This window comes from Lactuca virosa, chromosome 2, assembly GCF_052849685.1.
Source record: "Lactuca virosa cultivar CGN04683 chromosome 2, Lactuca_virosa_CGN04683_v6, whole genome shotgun sequence".
Classification (NCBI taxonomy): domain Eukaryota; kingdom Viridiplantae; phylum Streptophyta; class Magnoliopsida; order Asterales; family Asteraceae; genus Lactuca; species Lactuca virosa.
This window is the reverse complement of record NC_136427.1, coordinates 231,460,843-231,477,681: the sequence shown is the minus strand read 5'-3', so window position 1 is coordinate 231,477,681 and position 16,839 is coordinate 231,460,843. Positions and strand designations below refer to the sequence as shown.

Here is a 16,839-nt window from a genome sequence, read left to right as displayed (position 1 = left end):
ATAATGCCAATGCGTTTTAAGGTTGACCTGAGTTCTTACAATGTTGAATGTGTTGTTACTTTCTTAGTACGTAATAACCCTTCCAAAACTCTTTATCAAGTTGTTGAGTTCTTACAATGTTGAATGTGTTGTTACTTTCTTAGTACGTAATATGTCACAACTAGCATTTTAGCTAGGAAATTCTATTCTCATGTAAACATCATCTATTGTAAGGCATGTATTCTAAGTAAAAATCATACTCTATGCTTAAGCAAAACCATCCATTTGAATCCAAATCTTGATTTAAGTTCAAAAGCTAATACAATACATTCCATATAGTCAACTATGGGTTGAAAACCCTAGGAATCCCGGTTCAAGTTAATATGGACTAAGATCCTCTTATTAGGCCTAATGGACCATTAAACTATCAATTTAACTACTTTGGGCCTAGGAACTCTATTTGGGCTCTAATTGGACTCATTTCCAAGAGATTGGGGTATTTTGGATCATATGGGCCTAGAATAATCCATCTTACTTCTAATGGGCCATGATGGGCCATAACTAGTTTCATAAGCCCTGATGGGCCGTAAACTACCTCCTTGAGCACCATTGGGTCGTGAACCTTCATAAAGGCCCAATAGGCCGAAAAATATTGTTTTGGGCCTCATGATTTCGAACTAAGTCAAGAAATGGCCCAAATTATCTCATCTCCTTTCTACTAGCCCATTCTCAGCCCAATCAAAACAAATGAAAAAAAGAGGGAAGATTCAACCTTGCAAGTGCCACCCCATTGTTGAATGGTGGACTTCCATGCTATAATACACCAAATATCAAGACACTTCTTATGCACCCATGCAACATCACCTCAACATATTCTCTCTCTATTCTCTTATTACCCTAGGCCGAGAGCACCCACAAACACACACACTTCCACTTTCAAACTCTCTCATAATTCCTCTCAAGCTGAAGAAAAACTCCCTCATTTCCCTTGCCACTTTCGTGACTTGGTGTGTGTTTGCAAGAGGTTTTCATTAAGTTTGTCACACTCTTGGTAAGTTGTTATCATACACAAATACTTACTCTCCATTTTATGTTGAGAACTCTTCCTTATATAGGTTCATTTCTTGTTCTAGCTTCCTAGGACAAACTAAGTTTCGAAACTCCTTCCAAATAAGCACTCAAGGCCGAAAACAACATCATCTCCTCTCATATCTTCATCAAAAACCGAATCCAAACCCCAAAGTGAGTTCATACCCCTTGTTTTTCGGTTTTACTATGTTTTGGGGGAGGATACAAGTTGCTTATGTGCTAGATCTATGTATTTGTGCATGTTTATGTGTGTTTTCTATGTTATGTGTTGTGATTTTGTGATGAAACTCCATAAATCTCGAAAACTCTAACAAAAACTTGATGATATTTGTGAACTAAACCACTTTATATACCTTACCTTGAAGATGAAAGTATTATACATGTTAAAGATGTTGAAAGACTAAACTAGTTCTTGTAAAGGGACCATTTTTGATAAATAAACAAAAAGAATGGAATTTTTATGATACTTACAGTTTTACAAGGACTAAAAGAATCATATTTATATAAAATGGGTCTTTATGAAAATCATAGTTTTAAAAAGGGCCAAAAGTGTTAAATTTCACATAATGGGCCTTAATATGGGCCTTTACGGTTTCATTTTGGCTAAATTGTAAATTTATGATTTTTATGGATTTAAATTGTCATTTAACACAAATCTGAGCCAAAAATGTAAATTTACGGTTTTATGGGTTGAAATTGTCACTTTATTTGGATTTGGGCCTAAAATGTTATTTTCGCAAAACTTAGGCCGAAAATGTATTTTTATCTAAATTGGGCTGAAAATGTAAATTTTATATATAAATAGGCCGAGAATGTCATTTTTATCTAAATTGGGCTGAAAATGTAAATTATATATAAATAGGCCGAAAATGTCAATTTTATAATAATGGGCCGAAAACATCAACTTATATATATACTTGGGCCAAAAATGTTAATTTATATACAATTGGACTAAAGATGTAAATTTTCATGTTTATTGGGCCTAATACGTATAATCCATGTTATTGGGCCTTAGTGGCCAATTTACATGCTTATTGGGCCTAGACTATACATTACATGTTTATTGGGCATTAATGGTCCTTCTATATGTCGGTTTGGCCTCGTACATTCATATACATACTCATTGGGCTTTTCAAACATAAAACGTACACGGGAACATTATATAACATAATACAATATTTGTGTAAACTCAGTTAAGGATGCTAGTGAGACATATCAGTCGACACCTCTCGAGTGTACAATCGTAGCCTATAGTTATAACCAAAGTCTCCTGGAGGGAAAGCGAGAGTTTGTGTATAGATCTATACGGGGTGACACCCCACACCTGAGCTGTTCGCTACAGTTAGACTAGGCCAGTCTAGGGTGACAAACCTTACCTTAAACAAACCGGCGCCTAAAAACGCCACAACAGGCGAATTCGTCATAATCAAGTATGGTTGAAACGACTCACATAGAGATACTCTCCATCATAAATTTTACAGAATACATAAAGAATCTCGTTAATACAAAGACATACATACACTGATATTCGGTCTTAGGGTTTGAGACCACGACACTTTTGTAAACAGAAAATATAGGATTTTATGGGGGAAATATACAGTTAAACAATACATTCTACTTACAACAGAAAACACAGTGTTTCTATCCGGATTACATTCTTAAATACATTTCAACAACAGAAAACACACATGCATTAATACTTGATTTTGATACATCACTTTCAAACCATTTTATAGAAAATATTGGATTTTCTGGTGTTTCACAAACAATACAAAACTTTTCTTCAAACATTCTTATGGACTCACCAACATTATATATGTTGACATTTTCAAAATAACTTGTATTCTCAGGAAATCGTTAAGCGGAAAGGTCTACAAGAACATGTGGAATTTTGTCTTACTTTGTTATCATCATACATTGAATATTTTGGCATGTAACTTATGATACTATACTTGATGTAAACAATGTTGGTTGTATTTATATATGTATGATGACGGTGTTATCTTGTTTCAATTATATACATTGTGATGATATTACAAGATGAAGTCACACACAAGCCCCCGGACGTTTTTCGCCGTCTGGTTCGGGGGTGTGACATAATAACCCTTCCAAAACTCTTTATCAAGTTGTTGGCTTCTAGTAATGTTGTCCAGTTATGTTATCCGATGAAATATGTAGCCAAGTTTTTGCCAACAATATTTCTTCTTTTTGTTCTAGCAGGGTTTTTTTGATCGTTTGTTAATGGGAGATTCTTTTGGTGTTGGCTTCATTTCTGGATTGGGATTAGGGTATGGATTTGGGTGTGGACGAGGGTATGAATTTAGGTATGAAGTTTATTTTGGTGTTGGCTTCATTTATAGATTTGTATTAGGGTATGGATGTTATGGACAATTGTTTGGATTTTTGGGATCATAGGAAAATAAACATATTTGTATAGTAATTTGGATTCATGATTCTTGTATGGGACGATTGTGTGTAAATATGAATAGAGATATAATATAATTGGTAGGTGTTAGTGATAATATTATAGGTCACCTAATATGTGACTTCTATAGATATTCATGTCAAATGGACACATAGCCTTTTTCAAATAGTGATAAATCATTCTAACTAGAGTAAATTGTAAAATTGGTCCTTGTGGTCTATCAAAAAGTGCAGGCTGAGTTCATTTTTTTTTGTTGCATGGCCAATCTAAAATTGAAACTTCCATGCAAATTTGATCCCTTAAAAATTTAAATGCACTTAAAAAGATTATTTTGTCCTCCTGGTTTTTTTTTTCTTCTATTTACTTAAATATTTTTATAACTAAATAAACGATAAAAGAAAATAAAATCTTTAATAACCTACCACACCCACCCTTTCTCTTTTGATATACCAACATGATCCTCTCTCTCTCTGTGTGTGTGTGTATATATATATATATATATATATATATATATATATATATATATATATATATATATATATATATATACTTCTCTTTTCTGTTGCTACCGCCGAAAATATCTCGTCGGAGCACCTCCGCCGCCGGAGTTGCCCATTTTTATCAACTCTCTCTCTCTCTCTCTCTCTCTCTCTCTCTCTCTCTCTCTCTCTCTCTCTTCATATTTCTCTTTTCTATTTCTACCGCCGAAAATATCTCGTCGGAGCACCACCGCCACCGGAGCTGCCATTTTTATCATCTCTCTCTCTCTCTCTCTCTCTCTCTCTCTCTCTTCGGCTGGACCACCACTGATATCAACCTTCGCAACTACCCACCTCCCACTATCGATGCATGCTACCTTTTTCAACCTCCCTTCATTTCCGTTTTCTACATACGTCGTTGTTGCCCCTATATTGTTGCCCCCTGTGTCGCCACCAGCAACGTCGTTGCCACCTACATCGTCGGACGACCATCACTTGTATATGGTACTTCAGATAAAGGAAAACCCTAATACTATGGTTCCGAACCTCCGCCCAAACATGGATATGAACCTTCCTCTCCCCCACTATTCTAGTTCCTCGATTGACGGGCTGGCCAACCATCGACATCTGCTCAAGGCGAACCCTAGCGCCGTCGTCGAATGTGTTTTCACCTTGACCATATCGTCGAATAAAGAGAGAGAGAGAGAGAGAGAGAGAGAGAGAGAGAGAGTTCACCTGAGGTGGAGATCTGCTCGTCGGAGGAGGTGGACGTCGGTTTTTGTATATCTGTTTGTTGGAGGAGGTGGATGTCGGCGAATCTTGAAGGATCTGGATAGATGTAGGTGGTGGTGAATCTGGACGACAGTGGATCTGCACATAGTTGGATCTGGTAAGACGTGATTGGCGACAGCCAACGATGGCTGACGATGACTGACGGTGGTGTTTCTGAGTGGGGTGCGGTTGATGTGAGATTATTAAGGGGTGGTTAGATTATCTTTATCTTTGTTTTTTTAATCTTATAAATAATAAAGGAAATAAAAGAAAAAGGAAAAAAGAATCAGGAAGAAATTTTTATGAGAAGTGATTCGTACACAACAATTTTTTGCCATACACAACAATTTATGCATTATATAGTTGTACAGTACAACATTTTAAAACATCAAGAGTTGTGTATGGAGAAAAATGTTGTGTACATATCAGTTCCTAGTTTTTATGGGACCAAGTATATGATATTTAAAATTTGAACCTACTATGCACAAACAAAAAAGAAAATTGAACTCGGACTACATTTTTTGATATACTATAGGACCAATTTGCAATTTACTCATAACTACCCTGTAAATTGTAAAACTTTAAGGGGAAAGAATTATAGTTATCTCAAAAAGGGAAGCAAAAAGTGAAAATGTCAAAAACACGTTTCATCTCACCAAATGGCCCCACCACACCAGAAAACCAACCAACAACGGCGGGATCGGAACACCGTCCGTCGCCTTCGACATCGCTGTCACTGTTACTTTCCTCACCGGAGATTCCAACTCTCACATCTGCATTCCTTCAGATCAGATCTCATCATGAAGATTCTATGTTTGTTCTGAATCTTTCTTAACTGCTATACAATTTGGTAGGACGGTGTGTTTGGTGGTAGCTTACAGCTTTTGCTGAAAATTATGGCGGTTGTGGTACGGAGCGGCAGAAGCGGTGGAGGATCTGCGTCTTCCTCCGCCCCTCGCAACTTCTTTTCTTACCGGATCTTCGTCTCCGCTATGTTTACTCTCCTTTTCTTCGCCACCGCCTCCGTACTTTTCTCTTCCCACCCCGCACATTTCTCTGAAAACTCTGTAACTCTCTCTCTCTCTCTCTCTCTCTCTCTCACACACACACACACACACACACAATTCGCAACCTAGTACCTATACGTATTATTGTGATATAACAATACAGCATTTTATTGTTGTTCTTGTTTTGCAAATCTAATTTCTACTATGTTCCATTGATGCATCAGTATCTGAATTTTAAAATTGAGATGGCAATTCCTTAGTTCCGAAGCTGTTACTTACAATTTTGTTAAATTTATGAGTAATTAAGTCCGTTTCTGCACCACACATTTTTAATCTGAAGTTCCTGTTGGCTGTTGATAGAAGTTAATTATTCAGAAGTGCAAAATTTGTGCGTTAATCTATGATGGAAAATAATGCAATCGAAGTTACCATTAGTTAACGACTACTTTAAAATCATTAATCGTGATAGTGTGCTTTATGACGTAGGAATAAAGGAATTGGTTTCTGAAGTTCCTTTAATTGGTTTGATTGAAATCTTTCAGGGGATGCAGACAACTGGGCGAGCATACATGCAGAGGACCTTTCTAGCTTTGAAATCGGATCCATTAAAGAATAGGTTAGATTTGATGCATAAGCAAGCAAATGATCATATTGTGCTTGTGAATGCATATGCTGCATACGCAAGGAAGCTTAAGCTGGAGATATCCAAACAGCTTAAGATGTTTGAGGATCTGGCACAAAACTTCTCTGACTTGAGTATGAAACCAACATATCATACTGCATTGTTCGAGACGAACGAGCCATTAGATGAAGAAGTCTTAAGACAGTTTGAGAAGGAGGTCAAGGATAAAGTCAAGGTTGCTAGGCTGATAATAGCCGACACAAAGGAATCATACGACAATCAGTTGAAAATTCTGAAGTTAAAAGACACGATATTTGCAGTTCAAGATTTGCTAACTAAAGCCAAGAAGAATGGTGCATTTGCTAGCTTAATTGCTGCAAAATCAACTCCAAAGAGTTTGCATTGTCTTGCAATGCGCTTAATGGGGGATCGAATTGCAAATCCAGAAAAATATAGAGATGAGGAGCCTAAACCTGAGTTTGAGGACCCCTCACTGTATCATTATGCAATCTTTTCAGATAATGTGATTGCAGTCTCTGTTGTGGTTAACTCAACTGTAAAGAATGCGGAAGAGCCATGGAAACATGTTTTCCATATCGTGACTGATAAAATGAATCTTGCTGCAATGAAGGTTTGGTTTAAAAAGAAGCCAGTAGAAAGGGGTGCTTTTGTGGAGGTGAAAACAGTTGAAGGATATACTTTCTTGAACTCCTCATATGTCCCTGTTCTGAGACAAATGGAGTCCGCAAATTCACAGAATCTCTACTTTGGAGCAGCAAAAGATGCCAACAACAACATTAGGAACCCAAAGCATGTGTCAATGTTGAATCACCTTAGGTTTTACTTGCCAGAGATGTACCCGAAGCTGCATTGGATATTGCTTTTAGATGATGATGTTGTGGTTCAGAAAGATTTGACTGCATTGTGGAAACTTGACATGGATGGGAAGGTGAATGGGGCTGTTGAGACCTGCTTTGGATCGTTTCATAGATATGCTCATTATTTGAACTTTTCACACCCTTCGATTAGGGAAAAATTCAATCCAAAAGCATGTGCTTGGGCTTTTGGCTTGAATATATTTGATCTTGATGCTTGGAGGCGTGAAAAATTAACCGATAAATACCATTATTGGCAAGATCTGGTATGTCTCCTTTTGCTTCTGATTACAACTTTACTACTTGCTTCATATTCTTTATTTGTTTATTTAGGGAAATTAGCAACTTAGATTGGTATTATGAGTAAAAAGTAAAGTAAAAAGAGTAAAGTAGGTTGGTATTTGGTGTAAGTTGTGCTTTTATTGATAATGGTTGACAGAATGAAGATGGGGGTTTATGGAATTCGGGAATGCTGCCACCTGGACTAATAACATTCTACTCAAGAACAAAATCATTGGAGAAAAAATGGCATGTTCGTGGTCTTGGGTACAACCCGAGTATAAGCATGGATGAGATTAATGCTGCTGCTGTCATTCATTTCAATGGGAACATGAAACCTTGGCTTGATATTGCCATGAATCAGTTCAAGCATCTTTGGACTAAATATGTCGATAGAGAAATGGATTATGTGCAGTTATGCAACTTTGGTCTATAACTATAACCATTAAACAGATTCAAACTTTAACTAACTAAGGCCTGTGTCTGTCCAATTTTGGTAATTTTGTTACAACTTCTTAATAGCTATGGCCTATGGGCATTAGAAGCAAACCTCTTTCTTTATTCTTTTCACTCATCACTCATGTGCTTCTTACTTACTTCAACCAACATAAACTTCTTTCTTAAATGCCTCTTTTTTAATCAAAATCTCTCAATTTAACTTCTTATAAATGCCGATACTCAAATTATCCAAAATTCCATAAATTTAAAGTGATACTTCGCTCTTTGGGATATCATCGTTTCGTCGATAGCAGTTATTGATTCTTAGGTAGTGTTTGGCATGTGGGAATCGAGTAGGTAATGGAATGGTTGATTCCGTTTGGAATAAATAAATATACATACTTGTTTTATCTGATGGAATGAATGGACCATTTTTTGAGGAATGCAGTGTTTTTTTTATCAATCCTATCATGGAATTGAATGAGAATTCGCACTGTAACCTATTATTGTATCCATGCAATTTGTAATAACACAATTTAAAAACAAAAAAAAGTCCATGAATGTAATTAAATATGATTGTATTTTCTAAAATAGCTAGAAAAAAATTTTAATTTTACAAATAATAAAATTTAGTAGTTATAATTAAATAAAGTATATTGTAGAGTCGAAACTACATAATTATTGTGTTTTAATATAATAATATAAAAATCAACTATAGAACCTAGCAGCAGAAAAGTTGATTTGTCCTGTATGTCTTGATTTAAACATGAAATTTAATATATGTTTGACCTGATTTTAACTAGAATTTCAATATCTTGTTGACATTTTTTGAAGTGATGTGTCATTTAATTTTCTTGTCTCTGACTTTGAATATTCTATCAATCTAACATGTCTCCGATTTTATTGTATTATTTTATATATTAAGATCAGGCACTCAAACGATCACATGTGAAATCCTAATGAGTCTCATATGCCTTTCACATCTGTGCAAATCAAAAGCCAAGTCAATATTTGTCCTTGACACCATGTAACATGCCAAAGCAACGTCATGACTCATGAATATGAACTTTAATCACTATAGTAGATCTTGCATTTTAATTTACGTTTCTGAAAAATATCTTTTAAAGATATTATATCTTCATTTTAACTCTAAAAGGGTGTGTAATAATTGTACTTAAATAAAACTATAACATTTTAATAACTATCATTTGGATCCCAAAATAAATGCGGTGAAACATCTGTGTTTTACACAGATGATCCGGACATTTAGATCCACTTTTTCTAGAAGAACAAACAAAAAATGCGAATATTTTAGCAAATGTTCCATACGCTGTTCTTTACGTACTTTCAGTTTACCCCCTCATTTTTCATTACAGTTGCTATTTGCGTCTCATATTAAATTCGATCTTCTTTTTCTCATCGGAAGATTCAATTTACCTGCAAACACATAAATAGACTATATAGTTATTCTTATTTGAGTTGGCCTATAAAAGAATATAACATCTTAACTCTATTTGGATAGCTAACATGCATTCTTTGATGATGATAATTATAAAAGTTAATATTTGTTAAATTAGATTTATATTTTAATCATAACATTAAAAAAAATCTGAAAACTATGTGTAGGCATTAGAAACATCACAACAAGTCACTTAAACAATACTTCAAAAAGTATTTTGTCATCTATACATCCAAACAATACGTCTTAAAATACATTTTGGGTGTCGAAAATATGGTAAACAATACCATCTCCTCATCTCGACACTCCATAAATGGTCTTTTTATTTACACCTTAGTATACTAGAAGAAAAGAAGAGAAGAGAAAAGAAAAGAAGAGAAGAGAAAAGAAAGTAATGAGAGAAAACAAGAGAAAGGAAAGGAAAATAAAATTTTCTTTTGTGTTCCCGAGTTGGAGAGAAGTAGAAGGAAAATGAATAATTTTGTTCTTTCTTTCCAAATCCTCCCAAATCGGAAGGAAAGTTAGGAGGGAAAGTGATTCTCTCATTTCCCTCCATTTCCTTCCACTTCCCCCTTTAATGAAACTCGGGAACACCAATTTCTTTTATTTTCTTCTCATTTCCACAAATTTCCTTTCTTTTCTTTCGTTAAGTTGAACTCAGGAACGGGGTGTAAGATATGCTAAACATTACCCATAAATGGGCTTTTATTTACACCATATTCTATTTTCAAGATACACTTTTATCTAGAATTTGATTTTTTTTTATTGGGAGTCCACTTCTCTTTTCATGTTTTTTATAACTTTTTAAAACTTTTCATTTGCACCACCGTATAATAATTAGGCTAAAGTATATTTAACAATACCCTTTTCTAGTCACCTAATAATTGATTGACCGATTTAACCGTTATTACTTATTAGTGACATGACATCTACGTAACATATATTGAAAAAATCAATAAATAGGAGAACTCATCATCTTCTTTACTCATCCAATTTCTCTTACCAAAATTACTTTACTATTATTTTTCATAAGTTTCTATAGGTATCATTTATGAACTAAGCAAAGTAACCCCATTTGAGGTGGTTCAACATGTCATCGAGACCATCATATTTAATTATTTATAAATTATAATGGTTTCCAATTCTTGCACTTGGCTTGGATGTAAGAACATCATGAATTCATGATCTCGCCTCCCTAAATTTACTCAGATCAAATCCCTAACAAGTGCTCACGTTGTCGTTGCCATCATAATATCATATCAACACGTTTGATGCATCCGGACAAATACCCAATCACTTTACATAAATACAATAATATATAGTACCTATTGGGGAAACAATTCAATGACCTAAGTAACACAAATAAAAAGTATTCAATACGTTTTTTATTATTTAAATATTAAATCGACATAAGTTTCTATAAAACTTATCAGTTTTTTTTTTTCAATTTCCAGTACAAATATAATTCTAAAAGTCAGTACTGTGCAACACATCACATGCCTTTATCCATGACAAATTCCGAGATGGGACAAAATTTGTCATTATTAAAAAATATCACATGACATTCACAACTTTTTGAAGAAAACCTAGAATATGAGGGGGTTAAATGGGAAACATGTTAAAATAGGAGGAGGTAGATGGAAATAGATTAATAGATCGATGAGCTCACCAACCACCACCACCACCGAGGAGGTCAGAATTGACTCACTTTGAAGCCGCCCCAGAAGAGGACCTCGTTCTCTTTAAATACTCTTCTACTTTCCCAAATTCAGATCGTCTTCATTTTATTTCGATCATCAATTAACTTGCAGATCCTTTCATCGCGTTCATTCTTAGAAGGTATCAACTTATCTCTGAACTTCTTCTTTCTTAAATTTCCTCCGATTGCTGAAAGTTATTTAGATCCCTTGTTTTTTATCCGCATGTGCATTGATGTTTTTATAGATTGAACATGAATCGTTTCATCTATGGTTTCCCGAACTTGAGGACGTCCAGCGTTAGGAAATTTGGCTTTGAATAGCTATATGTTCAAATTCAAACCAACACTTAATTTATTTGATTCATTGCGTTTGAGTTTTCAACTCTTTGATTTTTAGGAAGTAGGAGCTACTAGCTCCCACTGTGATCTGAAATCTGCAGTAAAACTGGATTTGTGTTCGATTAGTAGTAGCCAGACTATATCGGATGTACTTTGATTAGTGAAGCGACCTAAAATTGGCGAGCTGCTCATTGTTGATCTTAGGATTTGAACCGCGTTTATGCATGTTTGTGGATTCTTTTCTTATTTGACTGATGTCCTCTTTTTGTGGTTGAGGTTCCTGTTTCTGAGCATGGTAGAGATAGAGGAGATTTGGGATTGCTTGATCATTTAGACTTCTCCTCAAATGATTAGAACTCGAAGGATCAATGAAATACCCATGTCCCCTTTATTTGCTGTGCATATTGTTAGCCAATCGAAAAAGCTAGTTTTAGCCCCTTTTAGCAAAGTATGGTATCAGGATAACATATCATTTTTGTTTTATACAATGAATAAATCTGAAATCATGTTTGATTTGCTAATTTTTATAATAAATCATTCTTTCGGTTTCTATATCTCCAAGATACATCTCTTTAGAGTTTTGATGCACTCATACCTTAATGTATTTGTCCGTCTTGAAAAATTAATCTCTGCCATTTACACCATCTCTTCCAAACACAAAAAACATCACTTTTTATATATATGGGGTGACTTCTATCAGATGACAGTTAGTCAAGTAAGCTATGATGTAGATCTATCTCAAAAAAAAGCTTCATATTAATGATGTAAACTGCGATCAGTCTCTCTTAAGAAAGAAATCACTCTCTGTTATTAGATCTGGCTGTTCTTATTTAATATGGCTTTATCTAAGTTGAAATTATGTTTTTTACAGAAAAAGATATGGCTGATCAAAAGCTAACAAGAATAGGCCTTGCTGGTCTTGCTGTTATGGGTCAAAACCTTGCCCTCAACATCGCAGAAAAAGGGTTCCCAATTTCTGTTTACAATCGTAGTACAAACAAAGTTGATGAAACTGTTGAGCGAGCTAAAAAAGAAGGCAACCTTCCACTTTACGGATTCCATGACCCCGAATCATTTGTCAATTCCATCCAAAAACCTCGTGTGATCATCATGCTGGTCAAAGCCGGTGCCCCTGTTGACCAAACAATCAAAACCTTATCTCAATACTTGGAAAAAGGCGATTGCATCATCGATGGTGGCAACGAATGGTACGAAAACACCGAAAGAAGAGAAAAAGCCATGGTGGAATTAGGCCTTCTCTACCTCGGAATGGGCGTTTCCGGTGGCGAAGAAGGCGCCAGAAACGGACCATCCATGATGCCCGGTGGCTCAATCGAAGCTTACAAATACATCGAAGACATCGTGCTCAAAGTAGCCGCTCAAGTACCCGACAGTGGTCCATGTGTCACATACATCGGGGAAGGCGGTTCCGGCAATTTCGTCAAAATGGTCCACAACGGAATCGAGTATGGCGACATGCAGCTGATTTCAGAAGCATACGACGTGTTGAAATCCGTTGGGAAACTCTCTAACGAGGAATTACACAAAGTGTTCTCGGAATGGAATCAAGGGGAGCTTCAAAGCTTCTTGATTGAAATCACCGCAGACATCTTCGGAATCAAGGACGACAAGGGAGACGGATATCTAGTCGACAAAGTGTTGGATAAAACAGGCATGAAAGGGACCGGAAAATGGACCGTCCAACAAGCGGCGGATCTATCAATCGCTGCCCCCACAATCGCTGCGTCTCTGGATTCGCGATTCCTGAGCGGATTAAAAGACGAACGTGTCGAAGCTGCTAAGATCTTTAAATCTGGTGGGTTCGGTGATATTTTGGAGACTCAAAATGTGGATAAAGAAAAATTGATAAACGATGTAAGGCAGGCTCTTTATGCTGCTAAGATATGTAGTTACGCACAGGGGATGAATTTGATACGTGCGAAAAGCATTGAAAAGGGGTGGGGTTTGAAGCTGGGTGAGTTGGCTAGAATCTGGAAAGGTGGGTGTATTATTCGAGCTATATTTTTGGACCGGATCAAACAGGCGTATGATAGAAACTCTGAACTTGCCAACCTGTTGGTGGACCCTGAGTTTGCGAAAGAAATGGTGGAGCGTCAGTCTGCTTGGAGGAGAGTTGTGTGTTTGGCTATTAATTCAGGGATTAGTACTCCGGGTATGTCTTCTAGCCTTGCGTATTTTGATACGTATAGAAGGGAGAGGTTGCCTGCTAATTTGGTGCAAGCTCAAAGAGATTACTTTGGGGCCCACACCTACGAGAGGACTGATGTCCCCGGTTCCTTTCACACCGAGTGGTTCAAACTCGCCAAGCAGATAAAAAAAAACTAGGTTTTTTTCAGGTAAAATCCAGTTTATAATAATAATAATAATTTTGTTTCCTCATTCCCAGAAATCCCTTTAGATTTGTCTTGGGTGAGAGAGAGCTTTTGTTGTTGTGTTGTTTTGTTTTGTTATTATCTCTTGAACCAAAATAATTAATATTATTTGGTATGATTTCTGTAATATTACTGCTATTGAAAATTTGTTCACATCTGACCCATTTTGTTTTGTGGTACTTGAGGTCATTTCTTCTAGGAGACTATGGTGTTGTTTGTTTTGGAAGTGGTTAAATGTCTTTTGTCTTTTTCCATGTTTGCGGAAGAAGACGTGCACTTGAGAAACGCCTACCCGCCAGAAGGGAAAAGTGCTCAAAAAGTACTTTTGTAGAAAAACAAATGAGGCCTATGTCATCAAATGTCCGTTCAAAACTGTCTTCCAATTTTGAACAAAGTTAAACCGATACAATAAGTAAGAGCTTTGTTAGGGGTGTTCACGGGGCGGTTCGGTTCGGATAGTAATAAAATTATGAACCGTGACCACGGGGCGGGTACCTCATGTGCGCTAACCGAACCCGAACCGAATTGGCCAAAAACCGAACCGAACCGAACCGTGTGAAGGCGGGTAACCACGGTTCGGTTCATGGATACCTGCTAAATAAAAAAAATCAAATTCAATCAAAACTACAAACACTATTTCGACCAATTTCTTTCTAAAAGTTAGTAACTCACGAAGCCAAAAAGAAAATATAAAGTTCAAATATCATATATTATAACTTATATAATAAATATAATAATAAAATTAATAAGAAAACAAAATGAATGTAGAACTGTGAAACTGGAAATTGTCAATTGAATTTTGTTTTGGCCACTGCGCCGTACCATAGGATCATTCGAAACAATTTTGATTAGTATTAAACAATGTTGATTATATATATATATATATATATATATATATATATATATATATATATATATATATATATATATATATATCGAAACCGAAACCGACCCGTAGAGAGTCGGTTTTTTTTCGGTTACAATTTTTTTTCGGTTTCGGATTGACCGGATCGGATCGGTTTTTCGGTTTTTTTCACACCCCTAAGCTTTGTTGAGACCTAAAATATATTGACTTATTAAAACACAGAAAGCTTCGCAATCTTGTTGGTTAGTGGACCAGATTCATGTAATAAAATGTTTGATGGATTAGAATTTAGAAAAAAGTTATATGTCTATTTGCCACTAGTATAGTATCCGCGTGTAAAGTGACTTTTAGATCAGTGTCTCTCGTGCTGTCGCCTGTCGTGCATATCAATTGTATACGGTATACCTCTGTATAAACTTCATGGCATACTTACACATGGAGAAACTTCCGTTGGAAATGATCTTTTTTGATTGTTTACATGCGCTAGATTTATTTGGATTGCAATATATCTTGACCGGATAAATTGGTAAAATGTAAGAATTTAGTATATCGTGAAACCGGTAAAACAAATCAAACAAATGGAAAGACGACCAAAACTATATATTTAGATTACATTTTATCTTTTATAAACATCTCTAATCTCTAATACATACAACTTTATAAAGGGGTATTTGGGATTGCTTTTTCAACCTCAAAAGTATTTTCGACAAAAGTTTATTGACTTATGATTTTTCCAAAAAGAGTTTTTAAAAAGTATTTGGACAGCTTTGTTTCATACAAAACTAGGCTATACTTGTGCGTTGCACAAGATTAAAATAATATGATTAACAAAAATTGGATACTATTATATGAACCTATTAATTTTGGATATAATTTTAATATGAAACTAATTATAGCCAACATCAACAATACATTTTATAATATCTATAAAACATTATAGTGAAAATAAAACATATATATATATATATATATATATATATATATATATATATATATATATATATAATAGTACAAATATCGTATGTGAATCTTGTATTATTGTGACTCATTCTTTAATGAGTCTCATTTGGTGTAGAAAAATACAATATAGAAGATTTCACGCGATAGAATAGAAAAAATGACTAGAAATTTTGTTTCATATTATCTTCAAACAATATAAACAAAATTTATATATTCTGCTTATATAAATTTATATCTTCCTCTTCTTCATTCAATATGAATACATGCACCACAATGTAGAGTTTTGAGTGTTCTCAAATCATATTTTTTCTCCATCTTATACACCAAACTCTAAAAATCTCATCTACATATGTGACTATATATCCCATCCCATATCCTACCTAATAAATGAAAATACTTTTGTCACTTGTCTTCACCTTATTCAATATACCACATGTCATTTTTTCTATTTTTTCATTTTCCTTTAATTCCACTTGGCAATTTGTCCTATTTTTCCTTTTTCTTAATATTACAATTTTTTTTCTACTATTAACTCCTTAATTGGTAACGGATGATAGTTATATATGTAAAGGTATTGAATGTTTTATAATCTCAGCATAATACTTTTACAGTCATATTTTCCTTCCATTTAAAATCCATTATTCTTTCATCTATTTTCGATTTCACAATTGTCATTTCATACGATTTTCCATAATTATATGATTTCAAACGAAAAGAAATCATCGATATTCGTATTTTGGTATTGTTATCCTTGCCAAAATCAAATTTCAAAATTATGTATAAAGACGATTTCATTCTTATGTTAGTGTTACTTCCGGTGTTCAATTTGTTATCAAAGTGTCTTCAAACCTTTACTCTGCATCAGAACCGAATGCACCACATCTACATAAGGTTAGCAAATAATTTTGATTTAATGATGAACTTTACTTACAAAGCATCTGTTTATTGTTTATGTGCTCATTTATGTTATAATCTTATATTTTCCTTTCTTTGGTCGAATTCTCATGTAATTCTAATGTTCAAATTCTTGCTTATGTTAGAATGTATATATGGTGTTCGATTAAATGCCACAAACAAATACATTAACAATGTCAATTACAATATTTGATTTTGTTATATTTATGTTGCTTTGTCCTGTTTGCAGAAACGTTTTACTGTTT

The 16,839-nt window shown here is 34.9% G+C and overlaps 2 protein-coding genes across 2 annotated transcripts; both read left to right on the top strand.

Moving 5' to 3' along the window:
- The first annotated feature begins 5,361 nt into the window (after positions 1 to 5,361).
- Positions 5,362 to 8,075, top strand: LOC145160407 (putative galacturonosyltransferase 9). The gene is made up of 3 exons (XM_079079576.1): positions 5,362 to 5,810; positions 6,293 to 7,513; positions 7,687 to 8,075. Exons 1-3 carry the CDS (start codon positions 5,640 to 5,642, stop codon positions 7,960 to 7,962), a joined length of 1,668 nt encoding a protein of 555 aa, XP_078935702.1. The 5' UTR covers positions 5,362 to 5,639; the 3' UTR covers positions 7,963 to 8,075.
- A 3,029-nt stretch (positions 8,076 to 11,104) lies between these two features.
- LOC145160406 (6-phosphogluconate dehydrogenase family protein) lies at positions 11,105 to 13,981 on the top strand. The gene is made up of 2 exons (XM_079079575.1): positions 11,105 to 11,262; positions 12,333 to 13,981. Exon 2 carries the CDS (start codon positions 12,341 to 12,343, stop codon positions 13,805 to 13,807), a length of 1,467 nt encoding a protein of 488 aa, XP_078935701.1. The 5' UTR covers positions 11,105 to 11,262; positions 12,333 to 12,340; the 3' UTR covers positions 13,808 to 13,981.
- The last annotated feature ends 2,858 nt before the right edge of the window (positions 13,982 to 16,839 follow it).